Source organism: Hipposideros armiger, unplaced genomic scaffold (assembly GCF_001890085.2).
Source record: "Hipposideros armiger isolate ML-2016 unplaced genomic scaffold, ASM189008v1 scaffold_578, whole genome shotgun sequence".
Lineage (NCBI taxonomy): Eukaryota > Metazoa > Chordata > Mammalia > Chiroptera > Hipposideridae > Hipposideros > Hipposideros armiger.
Window position 1 is genome coordinate 1,214,544 of NW_017731928.1, and position 19,650 is coordinate 1,234,193.

Consider the following 19,650-nt stretch of genomic DNA (forward strand, 5'->3'; position numbering starts at 1 on the left):
AGAGTGAAAGCTTCTCAAAGTAGGGTGTGTGTCTGCTTTTGCTCACCATCATATCCCCAGGGCCTTTCACAGCGATGGGTACACAGAAGGTCCTAGGATGGTGGAATGAATGAATGAACACTCCTGGGCTCATAAAAAAAGGACGAGGTAAAAATTGGAAACACAGTGCATCTACCCCTTGTTCTTGCATTGTTAAAGCTACCCAGGTTCTATTGTGATTCTCCACCATCCAGCCAGCACTGTATGCAATAACTTTATTAAGGTCAAATAGATATCACAATACAGATTTATCCATCAGGATCCAGAAACTCATTACAGATATCATCTAAGACACAGGCTGTATTGTGCTAAAAGGTTTCCCACATCACAGATCACACAATGAGTTTATACATTGATAGTAACTTTTATCTAGAAATACAGATGCTCAGCTTACCCTCACTGTCAGGCCCTGGTGTTTCAATTGAGTTAAAACAAAGAGGCAAAGAATGGCGTTTTCTTGATAATGCATACATTCTGGGGGTTGTTTCATGTGAACTCTCTTTGGGATATGGAGTGGCTCATGGAAGTAATTTTTAATTTATGGGTAACTTTCAAATCAGAATGAGTAATTAATAAGTTGAGCTGAGACTTGAGAATTTTTAATAACTGGATTGAAGAACATATTAACTTTACAAATAAAAAGGATTTAAAAGTTTAGGTGGTAGTGCAGGTTCTACAGAATATCCTTTATAAATTAATGTCAACACAATAGCTTTACTCTGGTGCATGATATCTGCATCTCTATTACTCTAAGAAAACAGCACTTCATAAACACAGTTATTGAGCCTACTGTTCTCAGTCCATAGGATAAGAGTCACAAAATACCATAGAAAGTTATAAGAATGTAAATATTTAGCTAACTCAATAGAATCAATATTGGGCAATTACCATATCTTAACACTAAATATCTACTAATAGGGAATAAAGAACCCCAAACCTTAGTTATGATGCATTCATAATTGGGTAAAGCCAGAGAGACAAATTGTCAAGTATACAAAGTAGTGAATATATTTCTTTAAACGTCCATTTAACAAATTCATGGTGCAAACTGGAAAATTTTCATAAATACCATTGAAATGTTCGTTTTATGAGAAAATGCCTATTCATGCACTAAATCATATGAGCATTGATTCATCAAGTAAAAAAAACTACAGTAACTGTCTGAAACAAATATTTAGAGACTCACAATCTTATTAGGGCCTACAACTAAAAAGCAATAGTACATGCACATTGTGATACACCAAATTATTTTATAGAAATCATTAAAATGTCTTTTGCATCAAAACACATAGGAAAACTCAGTGCTATTTAATTTACTTTATGCATATTACATACTAGAGACTTTAAGCTATAAAATGTTTCTACTATTTCAACACACATATAAAACAACCATGAAAGACTGTGTATATAACAAGGTACTCTCCAATTAGCCATCTAAGGTGAATAACATATCTCCTCATGTCATCTCATCTTTCAGTACCATTTATCATGACACAGGCCTTTCTGCCTTAATGAGGATTACAGATCTCTGATTGACATTCAACACTCTCTGCATTAATAAGTGATTGAAACTCTTAAAAAATTCTCCTGCCACTGAAATGGAAGATGGTGAGGCTATCTCCAGAAAAACGCAAGTACTACCCTTTTAAATCTGGTTGGTGAAGGAGGCAGGGCCAGTGGGCTGTTGGCCAAACTCATCGGAGGAAGGCCCCAAATTTGCCTGCTGGCTGTACCCACCTCCAGACCCATAGCTGTCTTGGTTGTACCCGCCATGGTTATAGCTGCCCGAGTGCTTCTCCATTGGGTCTGAAAGATATCTCTGCCCAGAGGAATGCCAGCCGGTCTCCTTGAAAACAAACCAGATGTTTCCAGCCCAGAGAATAAAGTTCAAGAATCCAAAGACCTAAAGGAGAACAAAAGCAAAAGAGTTGATAGACTGGACAAGTAAAATCTCAGTTTCAGAAAAATCCTTCACAATACGAAAGGTTACTTTTCACTTCAATGTTGAGGCATCTTCCACATTTTCATTTGGAATCCCTGTTTCGTTTAGAACATCTGAGTCTTATTGAATGCTTATTGTATGCTAGGCACTGCATAGAGGGGATTCTGTGTTTTGATTCAGCTAGTGTAAAAGGAAGGTGCTATTATTATACCCACATTAAAGATGTGAACACTGAGGTTCAGTAAGGATAAGAAGCCTATTCAAGGTCACATGACTTGGTAAGTAGTAGACCTCAGATTCAAAGCCCTGACCTGTCTGACTGCATAGCCTGCCCCTTTCTCTAAGTTGTCATTATCTCCCCACATGAGGTATTCCTCATGGTGTATGAGATATCTTCAAGAGGTACAGGGCTGAGCATTTTCATTTTACTGATGGCGCATTCATTTATAAGGTTACCTTCATTTTATGACTAGAGATACTACTTTTCCATTGATTGTAATGCTATAAAAAATGAGCCAACTTAAAGAAGGATGGAGTTGGCAGCAGTATATATGGTATGCAGATAAGCACATGCACGATTGTGTGCAGGGGGGTGGCTGACTCTGAGTAACTGTACTTTCTGTACCTCTCGTATTTATAAGTGCACACTGAGACCAGATGAGGGATGATTGCAGGTTTCAGAGAGGCATGAGATGTTTTCTCAAGAACTGGATACAAGGCCTTCCTATGGAAATTCATCTCAAGAACTGGATACAAGGCCTTCCTATGGAAATTCATCTTATTCTCCTGGAATGTGTTGGAGGGTGAGTCGGAGGACCAGGTGTTACTTCCCCAGGGCCTAAGGGTGTGATGGAAGCAGAACTGTTTGCTGCTGCGAGGGGCTCCAGACAGCACAGCTGCTCTGCAGCCTTTCCAAAGGTGGACTGTTTGAGGGAATTAAACACAGGCAGTCAGTTTTAACCACCCTGTATCAGAGACATATGACCATAGTATGATACAAAGCTGTGATGACATTAGGGTATATTTAGTAGCCACTCCAGCACGACACTGACCATCTAAAATGAGCTTGGGCAGTGGCCATAGGTCTGGGATAGGGTGTTGGAAGTCCTTTGCTGGGTCAAAATGTATCCTTTGGGTGTTGGATGGTGGGGGTGGTTCAGAATGCCCTGAGGGTGGGAGTCGGGGGGCTAGTATAGTCAAGATGCAGGGCCTTGGGGGCTGGGAACTGGGCCTCCTTACCAAAGTATTTCAATATTTTAGCAGCAGGTGGACCAGGCTCACCAACTGAATATCAGCCTTGGAGTCATCCCCGCAGGCTTTGGAATCAGAGTGGCCCGAGCTCTGCAATTTCTTGCTCTATGACCTTAGACAAGGCAGTTAGCCTCTGGATCTCAGCACATATAAAATGAAACATTATTCCTTCCTTGGGGGAATAGTGGTGAGGATTAAAGAGGATGCCCATAAAGCTGCTGGACAGTGCCAGGCACATCAGTAAATGCTTATTGATTGGTAAGTTATGTTCTGAATCACTTTCTAAAACATTTCCATGAATTGTTTACAGTTGACTCTTGCTGCAGCATAAACTGAAGCAGGGCTTTTACAGTGAGGCCATATTGTTGAGAGATGTCAATGGCTAAAACTGAGTATCTAAGACCCTAATTGATCTAATTGAAGACTGATTTATTCAGATCTCCCTCCCTCCCTCCCTTGCTTCTTCCCTCTCTCCTATTCCAACCTCCTTCCTTCCTTTAACATTAACTGACATTTACTTAACATTACTTTGTGCTATGCTCTAGGCTCCTTGCTGAGGGAGATACAAAACATAAATAAGGCACTTATACTAGTGTGACAGTTGCATTGTCAAAATGAATTTGATAATCACTGACAAAACTCTAACTTACACATAGGATCTTTTAACCATGTATACAGTAACCAGGATATTTTCCATCAAAGGGGAGATCTTGACAAAAATTGTACCTCTGTAAGTATATGCCAAAATATGAGTAAAACAATTTATCGAGGAATCTTTTCAGATATGAGGAGATAGCTCTGCCCAAGGCTGTATTTTATATGTCTCCTCTTTCTTCCTCCCATGCTACTTGGTTTCTAAAACAGGAATGCTCAAGAACCTAGAAATCAGGGAAACACCGCTTAAAAGTAAGACATAAACAAGGCTGTCTTGTGGGTATATTTAAGGGACAGTGATGTCTTACTGTATTTTTTTCCCAGAGGTATCACAGATCTCTTGGCTGATACATTTTAGGCACATGTGGGCCCTTGAAGCTTTTCTTGCCATTTGTTGCATTTGAAATCGGAGTGAGGATTTCGATTCAAGCTCAGATATGGGAACAACAGAAAGAGAGACTGTACGTAGCGTGAGAAGGAAGGGGGAGATGAAACCTAGATTATCTGGGAAGAGGTATCCAGGTTGCCTTCGGTGAAGCTGGAGCAACAGGAGTGGAAATTATGGATAGAATAGTTATGCTCAGTGAACCTTTGAAAGGAAAGTTGAGAGAATAAAAACCACTCTTTTCTCCCTTTGGTTGGGCACTAACACTGTATGAAATTTAAGGAAATGAATGCATCTTAGTAGCAGCTCTCATTTGACACTTACTGCACATTTACCATATGCTGGGCATGGTGCTAAGTGGCTATGCATTACCTCACTGAGGCCTTTCAACAGCCTCTTATATAATATCCCCACTTTATAGATAATGGAAAAAAACTGTAGATTTGATAGATGATGAAACTAAGTTTAGAAAGCTTAATTAATTTGTCTAAGGGCAGTCAGTTACTGAGGAGTGGAGCCAGGATCCTAACTCTGGCAGACCAACTGCAGAACTGTGCCCTGAATGATTCCGAGTGGCAGCAGCACCGGGGACTGGGGCTCTAGTCTGGCATTGCTGTCACTGCTTGGGAATCTTACGTACATCCCATTACTTTAGCTCCTTGCATTTGAAGTATCTGGATGGTTCACCTACCTATTAATGTCATTGTGAAATCACAGATGCCAAAGTGCTTTAAAGAAAGTAAACTTGTTACCCAAGTAGAAGATATCGTTATTGCCCGAAACATTAACTTGCGGAGGTCCTCTCTTGTGGTATGTGTCTGGCTCCTCTAAAACCTAGGCTTGCCCAGTGGGGTGGGTTCTATGGCACAATTCCTCCAATCCCCCAAATATAACTGATGAGACCAAGGCAGACACCTGGCCCAAGATGGGCTATTGAGAGTCTCTCTAGCAGAAATCTGGGGTTGGGCCTGAGTGATTTCTGTTCAGTCCAAGGTATTACTTTAAAAAGAAATATCAACTCAGAAACTGTAGGTGGCTATCTTCTCTTGTGTGAGCAGGCAAAAGAGACAAAAATCCATCTGAAAAGAGAGACTAAGGTAACAGACATGCAGAAAGGATCCGGGATGAGGAAAGGAGTATGAGAACAGTCCAGTTTCCTGCCAGCCTTCCAGTTCCTGGCCCTGGGTTCTGTCCTTGAAGACACATTTTTAGTGTTTTTCCAATTACTTTCACTTTTTGTCAAAAGCTAGCTCAATATAATTTGAAGCCAAATGAAAAAAAATTTGTGTTTTGGCAGATGAATATACGTTTCCTCTGCTTTTGGTAGAAGAAATTTGATTTCCTTTGCAGAGCCAAGTTGCAGTCAAGTGACTTGAGCTCTCTCCTGGAACTCTGAATATTGAGGCAGAGCAATGCAAAGTTAGCCACTAGCTGACATTAATAGCGACTTGATGAGACCATTATTTGGTATCTGACCTCTAGAACCTTTGTCCTGCTCTAGATCCTCCTTTCTTAGAGCCGGTTTCTTCAGGTCTCATCAATTTTCTGAGCTACTTGATTTCCTTCCAAAGATTTTTTTCCTGATGAAGTTAGTCAGAGTCAGTTTCTGTTACTTGCAGCCCAAATGTTTTAATGCATACAGACACTAGTAGTAGAAAATGCAAAGAACAAACTTGAGGGATAGGAGGATTATCTTGCTTTTGCCAGTTTGAACTGAGTTTTCTGTCACTAGAACTGGAAGACCCTTAACGGATATGGACCCATAACTGTAACAGAACGAGTCCTGTCCTTATGCAGCCATATTATTTGGTTTCCATCCATTCTCGGTTTTAGTTTTAAGAAGCACATTACATTGTTTCTCATTCAAAATTCATATCTCCTAGTCTAAAACTTCTTAGAGACATCAGAAGTGGAATTAAATGGACTATGCAGCCTGTCATAACTTATATAGAAGATTATTCATTAAACTAACAAATATATCAAATGATTTTATCTGTTCTCTTAGATTTTGAAACTATGGTTTCAATTACTTTTATTAAGTACTGCCTATAAACACACTACAGAAGCCATGGAATACATTTTAGTGTCCACCTCAAAGTACTCATCCACAGGTGTGGGCAGCAACAAATAAAAATGACTGTGAAACATTCATGCATAATTTCTGTCCTTGTTTGCTATTTTACCAAGGCAAGATTCATGGTCAAATCATCAGGAGCCAATGAGCAATCCTCTTTCCCTTCTCACATGACTTCTCAGGTTAAATTTCAGAAAGCTGTAGAAACGCAAGTTAACCTTGAAGCAAAGATAATTATTTTTAGGGGTCGCTAAAGAGTGTTGTTCCTTCAGCAAATACTGCCGAGCCACTTATTCTTCAATAACTACTGCTCTTTGCTGCCTTATGGCTTCTGTTTTCTCCGACACAGTTTCTTTCTTTGGAATTACACAAGTTCTTAGGCTCATAAAATAAGAATCCAACTTAGCAACCCTGTTATCTATCTGTCAGACTGTCTTCCTGTAAGAGTTATCCACTTGATAACATTTGACTTTGTTCAACTAAGATAGGTCAGCTTTTCTGAAATTATCAAGCAACTAAAATGGGAGCACGGAGAAGACAAAAATTACCATAACAATGATCAATGCTTTTTTATATGATGCATTTCTTTCTGTACTGTGCTAAGTCTAAGTATTTTTCTTCAATCAATTGGATGTATTATGTATTCTAACTATCTGTGGCTTGAACCATGTTTTCTTCGCAGGAAACCTTTACTCCATCAAATATTCCTTTTTAACTTCTGGCAGGCTTCAGCCTTAAAGTTCAGACTTGACAACTTCTTCTGGCTGAGAATTTTGACTTGACTGTCACCCAAGCAACGGCTGCCAATAACTACTGGGTCCTTACTAAGAACTCCACAATTGGCAGCATTGAAGTCTACGGGTTCTGACAATGGAAACTTCAAGGCCAAAGGATCATCTTGCACATGGAGTAAAATATCACCTTTTAGCCTGGCCTCGTTTTGGAGGCAGAAATTCCCAGGATGACTTCTGAGAGGTTTTATTCACTTGATTGGCAAACAATGATTTGGAGGTAAAGCATAGGTAAACACATACCACAGAAGTGTTTAAGCTGGACATTAGAGGGCTGTGGACAGCCATACATTTGTTGGATGACTGTTTGCAAGCTGTTATCAGTAACAATACTTCTTTGGGATCCGTTGCGACCTTGACATCAGACAGTCCTTTTGCCCAAGCGGATGAACCCACCAACCACAAGAACGAAAAGACTACGGTGACGATGAAGTCCTACAGAAACAAGCAGAAAGATAAAGCAGTGAAAGAAGTGTGAATTCTAGAAACAAGTCATTTAGTTTATACAACTATTTGGTTTGCCTTTTGGAAAATCCCAAGATCCCATAGCACAGGAACCAGGGAAAAGCTGCAAAACAAATCAAGTTTTGTGATATTATATTTATATTTATATAAAATAAATAATAATAGTAATCCTTACTGAATGCTTAACTATGTCCCAGTAATGATGCCAAGTACTTATAACTCCCATCTAATTGTTCCTACAACACCTCTGTATGGAGGTTATAATCATTATCCCATTTGAAGATGACAAAACTCAGGCAGAATGGTTGAACAACTTCTCTGTTATCCCCACAGATAATTAGTGATGGTGTCAGGATTCAAACCCAGGCAACCTGACTCCTGAGCCCATGCTCTTAACTGCCATGGTATGATGATTTCAAATATTTAGACAGATTTGTCGATTGTTAACGACTTCTGTATGGTAATATTCATTCATTCATTCATTCATTCATTCATTCAACAAACCTATGCATTATCTGAAGTATACTTGGGACTCAGCTAAGTAAGAGACAATTAGAGGTATAATGTTTTGAGTGTTTTTTTATGGGTGAGAGGTTTTATATGAAATTATCCTTATAAACATGATGTTAAACAGTATTTTAATGCCCATTTTAAAATGAGGAAACTGAGATCCAGAGATACAAGGTAACATGGACAGTGCCAGAGCCAGAATTTAAATCTAGATCTGTCTGACTTAGAATATCATCTGCTATGAGTTCAGGAGAAAGAAGCTTCTTTATTCATATCATATCAAACCAAATCTCCACGATGTTAAGGGGAATGCATATTTTAAAGAAACATCTCCAAGTTTCTGATGATGGGGAGGGGGCTACTTCTCATATCCTCCCTCATGACTCAGAAGGGGTAGAGGGTGGGAGTCACTATGCAAGACTTAAGCAGACTGGAGGACAATTTCCCAGATTGACTGTATTTATGTTTGATTACTATAGAGATATTCCAAACCGCTCACCTAGAGTATTAGAAACAGTGACCTGGAAAGGAAAATAGTAAATTTGATATACCAACAGAAATAGACTTCTTTTTTATTTTAAACGATAAGCCCCATAAGGATAACTTGGCGTGTGTTTCTTTCCTACCTAAGGGCACCGCACATCTGACTTGCTCTGGTTAGCTTTTCCTCATGGCGTGACTGAATGACTTTTCATCAAAATCCCATGATCTATGCTGAGGGGGACTCTTATACTCTAAAGATGCTATTGTGAATGGTATTTGTTAGGTATGAGTTTTGTGGAGAATGTCCTAAAGGGTCTACTACTAAGAGTAGATGAATCTTCTGAGTAATTGATCTCCTCATCCAGGGGTTGGTGGAAATTATGTAACTCACTAGCTGACCTTCTCATGTTGGCTCTAGAAAATTTAGGGGAATTTGGGACCCACTTATAGAAGTTTTATGGCATGAGTATTTTAACCCTATTCCTAACTGTTTATATACCTATCGTTCCTTTTCCTTGTTCTTTCCTTCTTATTTTTAATTATTTTCCATTTTGAATTTCATATATCCATGTAAGCCAGTTTAAGTAAGCCATCTTAATAAGATGGATGTATAAACAAACAAGCAAACAAACACAATATCTATAGCTGTTTCAATATCAATGAGAAAATTTGGAATAAGGAGACTCAAGTGTTTGGGTTTGAATTAGAAATTGGAGGAATTGTTACAAATAAATAAGTCAGGTTGACTGTGGCAGATACAACTTTCTGTTAACATTCAATCTGGTATCTATTTCATTCATTCATTTAAAGAGTAATTTTTAAGTAATACACCAGGTATTGAGCAAGGTCTTGTGGGGAATTAAAAAAATACAAAATATGGATTCTGTTCTCTTGATCTTATGTATTTGTCAGGGGCTAAAGATACTCTATAATTTGAACTATGAGATAGTAGCTGTCATTTATACTATAATCAGAAATAGACTTTTTAAAAGGCCATTAGGAGGGGAAGCATTTAAGAAAAGAATAGTCATGTAAAAACATCTCAATTGGAAATTAGACAACATAATATCAAAACTTTTAGACTCATTTGTTAAAATAATAATAGTAAAAAACCTAACATTTATTGAAGCATTTATATGCAAAGTATTTTTCCAAGTTTGCATGTATTAACTCATTTTATCCTGACAACAGCACTGTGAAATAGATGCTAATCCTATTCTCATTTTACAGCTGAGGAAACTGAGGCACGAAGAGGTTAAATAAAATTGCTTAGAGTCATGAGTTAGCAAGTAGAGGAATCAGGATTGTAAGCCGGGTTGTCCGTTTCCAGAACCTTGAGCTTGACCTTTCTATAGTGTGTCTCATGTCTGTTTTAAGGAATATTGATCATCTTATTTAAAACAAGTACACTAAACAAGTTTAAAAGTTGGACTTGAGGTCCTGCTTCATTTAAATATGACAAAATAGTAATGAATCATTTTCCACAAATAAACTTCATGATAGAAGTCAAGAAACTATGTCCTTGAAATAAATGTGTTATTCGGGGGAGCTAATCCAACTTTTTAGGCCCTAGTACTATTTTGTAAAGAAAGATCAGTATATGGTACTAAGATATTTAGGAGTTAAAAGGTCAGTCTGTTATCAGATCGACCTGGGGTTGAATCCGAATTCTGCTACCTACTAGCTGTGTGTCTAGACAATCTGCTAGACTACATGAAGTCTCAGTTTAGCTCCCTGTAAATTGGGATAGTAACAGTGTCTGTCTCATAAGATGATTGTGAGGAGTGAAAATATGTTTGCTTGCCTATGTTTCCCAATAAGATGTCAGCTCCATGAAGGGAGAGACTTTGTCCACCTTGCTCATTGCTGGGCCTTGGAAGAGGGGAGACATCAACACTTGTTGAGTTAGAGAATGAATGAAAGGAAATGGTCCCAATTGTGTTAAAAAATATATATATATATATATATATGTTTTATATATAATACATAAAATTGTATGAGAGTTTACCAAGTGGTGCTCGTAGGATTAGAGGTGTTTTAATTTGTTTTACATAAGCGTGTGTATTTTTAAACATATCTTGATTTATATTTAGACCAAATAAAAACAATGTAGCAATGTGATGAGGGCACTGATTGATTTTATCAATGTCTCTCACAGACAGAACACTTCAGATGGCCTGTTTGTCCTTACAGCAGCATCAAGATTTATCATTAGACTAAATAGCAAATGTCATTAGGATTAAGAGTTTTTATACCAAGCGGTTTCAGAAAGTAGCCTCAAGCCAGGTTTTCTATAACTAAGAAAAGCGTGAAGATGGGAAGACTGTGTCAAAAATTCTAGCTAAAGTATGTGTTAGCCTAACTTTTCGTTTTTGGCTTTGGGCTTAAACCTGAGTCTGAGGTTACCTGTAGGGAGTGAGACAGTGTGAGGACCGAGCAAATCCCTGACCCCACTTTCCTTCCATCCTTTAATCTCCTCGAAAGGCTTCCCTTTGGCCAAACCCAAATGGAGCCCCAAGGGCGGGGAGCCCAGTGATGGGATCCACCCAGGGCACCTCCTGGGCACAGAGCATGGTGGAGAGGGGCAAGGTGTCCAGAAGCTGCCCCAAACGAATGGCTGAATCAGGACCAGCAGCAACAGCTGCCGTCACCCACATTTCGTGAATATTTTCTATACGCCCGGCACTCTGCTAAACACTTACAGACATCATTAACCTTACAGCATGGGTATTTGTTAACTTTGCTTTTCTTATGAGGAAACTGAGGCATAGGCAGGTCAAATACTTTACCTGTGATTAATGCCTGGCTAGACCTCTGTAGACATCATGAACTTTCTGAAAAGTTGGGAGAGAAGATGCTCTCTGGTGTATTCTATGTGGATATTACCTTAGTTGATGTTCTCTAAGTTTTCGTCATTTTGGTACTACCTAAACAATTTTGATTTTATCCACGTACCTCCTGTGTTATTATTGAATATTTCATTTAAAGCAAATTACCCTTCTTTACATAAATAAGGTTATCCCAAAAGAAACTTATATGTGTACTATAAATGTTAAAACTTGCCAGAGATAGAAGAAAACTGCAAACATAAATATTATACAGTGAAAACAAAATACTTTAAATTCTAGTTGGGGATGTTTGTACAAGGCTTTGGAGCTGAGGACCTTTGTGAAAAAGGGAGATTAAGGAGTGTTAGAGAGGTTTTAAAGGAATACTAGCATGACCTAATCAGAGGGCTTGAAGTTTAACTGAATATGGAATAACTTTCTCACTCATGTTATATATATATATATATATATATATATATATATATATATAAAATATATTATATATATAATATATGTGTATATATATGATGTTACATATTATATGTTATATAGGCTATATGTTATATATAATAGATAATATATGTATTATATGTTATTATATAATATATACTGGGGGTGCCAAAAATGTATACAAGTGGACACTTTGGTCAACGTTGCTCAAGCAGTAGTTTGCCATAATCGGAAATGTCTGGATGCTGATGGTAACCACTTTGAGCACCTCTTGTAATTGCAGAAGTCAAACATGACTTGTATTCATCTTTGGTTATAGATATATGTTGAGTATTACAATTTTAATACAGTTTTATCCTTTCTTGAAATGTGTATACATTTTCTTGGATCCCCCTGTATATAATGCTGTGCTAATGGTCTGCCTAAAACCATCTTCTGTATCAGCAGAGGTAATGCCTCATACTTGAGAAGTGACTGTCTTCTGATGGTGCAGGTAAGAACCCTACAAATGCTACTCCTTGTCTAACACATGAAGTGTGCATGGAAGAAACTCAAGACATAAATTCATAACATTTACTGCTAAGTTAACATGGTGCATAGATTAACCCTTTGAAGGTATCTTCTGAGAGCTGTGCTTGTGTTATTTACTCCCAGAGAGTGGAGAAGCTGTCATTTGGGAGGTGCTTTAATGCTCTCCAAAAAATCCCATACTTGGGATCTAAGTGGTCCCCATGAGACCCCAAGAAGCAGTTAGAGGAGTTGTTATTAGCCCCATATTACTGATGAAGAAACTGAGGCCAACTGGGCTGAGTGAGTTGCCCATGGTTCATTAAGTGGTTTATAAAATGTGCTCTGAGCTATTGGTCTCAATCTGTACCGAAAGAACTGACATGCTGTCTGGTTGTGTTTCTACAATATGTTTTAAATATCTGTTCAATGATCCAAGCAAACAGCTTTCTTCACAGAGGGAACAGTTTGGCTTACAGCTGGCTGGGTGGTTTGTTTTCATTGCATTTGTTGGGTGTGTTTTACTGCTTCTACTTCTCCTAATTTACCATTAGCAAACTCATTTTTACTAGACTATAATTCAATGTATTAAAGATGCTTGTCCTGGATCACTCCAAGGCATACAAAAGGGAGTCATCTTTGGTGACAGAAAACTTCATGTTTTAGAACCAGCTAAACCCGTCTCCATCTCTCCCTGATAATGGCACTGCAGCTCCACTGGATATTGGTAAACACAGTCATTTTCTCATTTTTATCTATTAGCACATATTGCCAGTATTTCAACTCCCATAACATTATTATCTGGTTTGCCTACTTGATGGCTTTACTCTTTTTTCCTGTATCTGACACCTCCACAGAGAGCCTAGATCAGAAGCTGGGCAGTCCCACCAGTCACTCTCACCCTTAGTGCAACTGGGTTCTTGTTATTGAGTCAGTTTTCAGAAATTCCAGAATGACTTTGGGAATCAGGAAACACAGGAATCAAACAGCAAGATGGGAGCCCAGCTCAGGGCAGAGCTGTGGGCTTGTTTTGGAAAACAGAAGAGCTAAGCAGTGGCTGCATAGAACAACTCCTTGTTCACTCCCAGGTTTATTTCCTTATTTCATTTAAAGGACTAATAATAATGGCATGTGACTTCTGGAGAATGTCTACAGTTTTTACCATGTGATCATAGAAGATCATTTGATTTTCACAATAACTACATCGGGTTGAAGAGAATTATACCAATTTTACAGATTCTGGGAAGTTAAGCGATATGTTCAAGTAACTGAGACTTGAATTCAGGACATTGGGCTGCATGTTTAGTGAACAGTTTTTCATTATGCCCTGCTTTTCTGAAGTTTGGGTCGCCTATCATTGTGGGAACACAGACATAGCGATTAATATAATAACATTGAGCTACATAGGAAGAAAGGCATTCTCCTTGACAATTCTCTTTCAATCTGAGTAGTAAAGGAAAAAAGTCTCAGCTGGTTGCTAATCTGTCTCTAACACCTATTTAACAAATACTTAATACCTGTTTAAAAAAAATTGGCCCTAGGCTCAAAGCCTGGCAGGAATACAATATCCTTTATTTTCCATTTATTCATTTCTATGTTTACCTTCTAATTATGTCACATAATGCTAGATTTCTATATTCAGTAGTGGTACAGGGTCTTTTTTTCAAAAATACATTTCACTGAAGTTTAGGAAAAGAATTTAATTTAAAGGACAATATTAGATCATTCATGGCCCAGGTGACAGAAGCAGGGCAGAGAATGCCTGAAGTTTGGAAAGGATTGCATGGCCCCATCCTGGGGTAGGAACACGGAGACTCTAACTCAGTGCTATCTAATAGAAATAGAATGCAAGTCAGAGATATCAGTCACATATGTAATTTAAGTTTTATGGTAGCCACATTAAAAGAACACAAGCAGTAAGAAACAGGTGTGATTTTTCAGTCAAGATGGTGGAGTAGGTAAATGCTGTGCTTGCCTCCTCTCACCATCACAGCAACATTACAATGAACTACAGAACCGTCATTGAGAATTCCCTGAAATCTAGCTGAACAGAAGTCCTGCAACTGATGATTGATAGGAGAGGTGGAGACACGGAATGGGCTGGTCCCTCACCCGCATGTGGCAGTTAAAATCAGGAGGCATATCTAGGCTGTGGAGGTTCCCCCTGAGGAGTGAGGGTTCCCAGCGCCCCACCAGACTCCCCAGCCCAGGATTCCAGTGCCGACAAGAGAAGTTCCCACAACTTCTGGCTATGAAAACAAGCAGCAATTATGGGTGAGTGAGATGGAGGGTGGCTGGAGTCCCAGCAGTTCCTCTGAAAGGGCCCATGCACAAGACTTACTCACTTGCGCACCAGTGCTGGGGTAGCAGCTCAAAAGGCACTAGGGACATACAGGGAGGAACTGAATTGTCTGGCTTCAGAGTGCGGGATAGAGGGGTAGCTTTCTACCATACAGAAGTGCTGGCAGAATCCATTGTTTCTTTGGTGAGCCCTCTCCCTCCCAGCCTGCAGACTTAGGTTGGCACTGCATCTCAATCTCCATCCACCTACCTAACACCGTTCCCCTTGCCCTGGTGATTCCCTGAGACCCTGCCCATCCCAACTTGCAGACCCAACCAAGCTATTTCTAGTGGCTGTTCCATCCAAATAGCCTGTCTTGGCTCATGCTGCAGACTTTTCTAAAATCTCTCAAAGGTTTATAAAATTCAAACAAGCAGCACTGGCCTTGGCATGCTCACACCTCTTGCTGAGTGGCCCCAGGCCTGGCACTAGTGGCAGCCAGTTTCAGCTTGCAGCTTAACCTCTTGAGGCATCTCCAAGCCAAGAGTGGGTGGCTGCCATCTGCAGATTGCTTTGTGGCTCAGGCCAGTTGGCCTCAGGCAGTGCACAGGCGGTGGCTGAACTTGGCTTGTAGTGGGGCCCTCCCAGGAGGCCCTGGGGCTGGCACACATGGTGGCCAGCTTTAGACCAAGCTAGAGCATCACCTGGCCACCTCCAAGGATGACACACCCAAAGGGCAGACTGAGCAGGAATTAAAGCCTGGCTAAAGCAAATACTGCACTGTAGGGTTAGCCTCTGCACAATAGTTCCTCCACTGTATTCATGAGTCCTCACAACCAATCAGCCTGATGGTCAATCCCTCACATTGACGTGCAAACAGCAACCAAGGCTCAACTACAATGGGAGGGCACATACAACCCACATAAGAGGCACACATGGAGCATCTGGCTCAGGTGAAAAGAGAGATTGTGCCACAGGGCCCCACAGTACACCTACTACATAAGGCCACTCTACTAAGACCAGGAGGCATAGCAGCCTTACCTAATACATAAAAACAAACACAGGGAGGCAGACAAAATTGGGAAACAATGAAATATGCCCCAAATGAAAGAACAGAACAAAGCTCCAGACAAAGAACTAAACAAAATGGAGACAAGCAATCTACCAGACACAGAGTTCAAAATACTGGCTATAAGGATGCTCAATAATCTCAGGTAGAACTTCAAGAAATAGATAGGAAACATAAAAATGGAGATAGAAAACATAAAAAAAGAGTCATAAATGAAGAATACAATAATTGAAATGAAGAATACATTAGAGGGAATCAACAGTAGATTAGATGAAGCAGGGGATCAAATCAATGATTTAGAAGATAAGCTGGCTGAAAACACCCAAACAGAACAGCAAAAGAAAAGAATAAAAAAAGAAGTGAGAATAGTTTAAGGGGCCTCTGGGACAATACCAAGCATTCCAACAATCATATCATAGGGGTACCAGAAGGAGAACAGTGCAAGTAAGGAATTGAAATCCTATTTGAAGAAATAATGACAAAAAACTTCCCTAACCTGGTGAAGAAAATAAACATACAAGTCCAGGAAGTGCAGGGAGTCCCAAACAAGATAAACCCCAAGAGGCTCACACCAAGACACATCATAATTAAAATGCCAAAGGTTAAAAACAAAGAGAGAATCTTAAAAGCAGCAAGAGAAAAGCAGTTAGTTACCTAAAGGGAGCTCCCATAAGGCTATCAGCTGATTTCTTAACACAAATTTTGCAGGCCAGAAGGGATTGGCACAAAATATTCAAAGTGACAACAAGCAAGGACCTAAAACAAAGATTACTCTTCCTAGCAAAGCTATCACTTAGAATTGAAAGACAGATAAAGAGCTTCCCAGACAAGAAAAAGCTAAAGGAGTTCATCATCACCAAACCAGTATTACAAAGAATCTTAGAGGGGTTTCTTTAAGACAAAAAATAAAAATAAATAAAATGGCAATAACTACATATCTATCAACAATCACTTTAAATGCAAATGGATTAAATGCTCCAGCCAAAAGATAGGGTGGCTGAATGGATAAGAAAACAAGACCCCTACATATGCTGCCTACAAGAGAATCACTTCAAATCAAAAGACACACACAGACTGAAAGTAAAGGGATAGAAAAAGATATTTCATAAAAATGGAAACAAACAAACAAAAATGCTGGGGTAACAATACTTATACCAGACAAAGCTGACTTTAAAACAAGGGCTATAACAAGAGAAAAAGAAGGACCCAATAATTCCATATCTGGGTGTTTATCTGAAGAAACCCAAAACTCTACTTTGAAGGGAGATGTGCATCCATATGTTCATTGCAGCATTGTTTACAATGGCCAAGATGTGGAGGCAACCTGGGTGTCCATCAGTGGATGAATGGATAAAGGAGAGGTGGTACGTATATACAATGGAATATTATTCAGCCATATAAAAAAGAATGAAATCTTGCAATTTGCAACAACATGGGTGGACCTGGATTGTTTTTTGCTCAGTGCAGTAAGTCAAACAGAGAAAGACAGGTGCCAGGTGATTTCACTTATGTATGAAATCTAAAGAACAAAATAAACAAAAATACAAAACTAAAACAAACTCATAGATACAGAGGACATTTTTATGGTGCCAGCCGAGATGGGGGTTGAGGGGCTGGTGAAAAAGGGGAAGGGATTAAGAAGTGCAAATTGGTAACTATAAAGTTGTCATGGGGATATAAAGTATAGCATAAGGAATATAGTCAATGATATTGTAATAACGTGTATGGTGTTAGATGGGTGCTTATCGGACTGATCCCTTTGTAAGCTATATAAATGTCTAATCATTATGTTGTATACTTGAAACTAATATAATATTGTATGTCAACTGCAATTGGAAAATAATTTTTTTTTAAAAAAGAAACTGGTTCAATTGATTATATTAATACATCAGATACATTTCTATAAGAAAACCCAATGTCTAAAAATCTTATCATTTAATATAATTAGTATACAATTGTTAATAATATATTGTATTTTTGTACTAGTCTTTGAAATCTGGAGTGTATTTTATAATTGTAGCACATCTTAATTTGTGTCAGCCACATTTCATGTATTCAGTAGCCACATGTCACTATTGCTACCCTATTGGACAGCACAGCTTTAATCCACAATTCACAAATGGAAGCACATTTATATCCAAGGTCAAGGGAGAGTCATGCCCCTTCTTCTGTTTTGGGTCACTGATGTCACAGTTTCTCTTGGTACTTGAGTCTGAGGTAGCCCTGGTCGCCATCTCTCAGCTTAGCTTGTATGAGGCCAGCATACCTCTCACATCCCTCCTGGCCTGTAGGATCCCATACATGGGTCCATTTGGTAGCTCACTGCATTTCTTCAGTGGTCTGGTGGGGGTCCAAAGGCAGATCAGTGTGACCAAAGGGAGGCATGGGCTTTCTCCCAAGGGAGGAGATGGGCCCACAGGGACAGCCCCGCCAAGTAGGAGCTGCATTTCAGGCTAGATGTAGGGTGAAAGTCTCAGGACGTGTGCCAGGATGGTGGCTTGTGAAACTGGCTGAAATGTTCAGTCCAGTGTTACAGATGGGATAAATGACTTAAATCCAGCATGAAAGACACGGAGCCGGGATTTGGACCCAGAGAGTTTGGCTCCAGAATCTGTGTTCTTAATCTATTATAAAAACATTCTATTGCTCTTAGAGGCCCATGATTTTATTGGCTCATAATAAATAATTAAGTTGTGCTATTAATATTTATGGCTATCCCTTATGGAGTAGTTACTATGTACCAGACACTGTGCATACCATACACGATTCATTTAATTCTCATAAGAACACTTTGAAGTGGCTGTTATTGATACCACTTTACAGATGAGAAAATTAAGGTTCAGAAAGATGAAGTAAGTCGCTGAAGGTCTCAGCCACTAAGTGGCTAAGCCTAGAGAAGTTCAATAAGTAGAGGAATTGAGTACTAAGCTCAGATCTGTTTGACTCCACATCCCATTGTTTTGTTCATTTGTTCATTGTTTTATCTGCCTCTTTCCTAATCATCTGTCCAATCTTCATTATCTTCCCACTATAGGCTGGGTACTGTTCTAAAAATGGAGTAGGGGAAGGGGGATACCAGCCAAAGATCTGTTTTCAGCTCTCAAGTGGTTTACATCTTTCCTTTCTCTGCACTGTCTGGGTTGTTTTATGTTATTATCACAAATATAGTCACACTGTTGATTAATCAGAATTTTGTAAAAAGAGAGCTGCAGTGGAGGCTGGTGGTGTTCTCCTGTTACAAGGGCTGAATAATACTCAGTCATCTTGTTTCATATGTGAAGAATCTTCTTGAGAACCAACGTAAGATTTCATTTCTTTCTCTCTTAGGTTAAATTTGATTGTGATTGACATACTGCAGTTTTTTTCTTTTTTAGTCTGTTCCCCGAGAACTTTATCAACAGATTTCTGGTTGCTCAGCTGTGGAATTGAGGCCCTCGGTTTCTTGTTTTTTAGTTGTTTTTTTTTTTTAATGAAAAGAAGACTTTTAAAAAGATCTGCACGTCTCCCTTTAGCTCAGTCATGGACAATGGATTTCCCGATCTTAGCAAGAGGGAGGTAGTCTTGGCTGTTTGGTGATCTTGGAACGGATGCGAAGTCTTCACCAGCTTGCTTCACTGCTGGTGAAAATCATGTGTTAAAAACACACCATAAAACTTGATATGATTTCCCAAACTTTTCATTACAAATAGCATAAACCTTTCAAACAAGTTCACAGTAATATTAGAAAATGAATCACTGTTCAAAAGAAATTAATAGTAGTAGTATAGTACCAGCACTATGCTAAGACCTTTACATACATTATTTCACTTAATCTTTATCAAGAATTTGTCAGGTAGGTTTTATCGCACAGCGATTTTTAGAAGAGAAGATATCATGTAATGGTTAAGTCTTCAGTTTTTGGAATGAGGCAGCCTTGGCTTC

The 19,650-nt window shown here is 39.1% G+C and overlaps 1 protein-coding gene across 1 annotated transcript in view; it reads right to left on the minus strand.

The window, feature by feature from the left end:
* Window positions 1-240: 240 nt before the first annotated feature.
* Window positions 241-19,650, minus strand: part of SYNPR (synaptoporin) — a gene marked incomplete at its 5' end in the record, with an annotated part of 56,284 nt that continues 36,874 nt past the window's right edge. Inside the window, 2 exons of the mRNA XM_019624084.1 lie at window positions 241-1,942; window positions 7,380-7,571. Of these exons, the coding sequence (XP_019479629.1) occupies window positions 1,685-1,942; window positions 7,380-7,571 (450 nt within the window). The remainder of the gene's footprint in view (window positions 1,943-7,379; window positions 7,572-19,650) is intronic.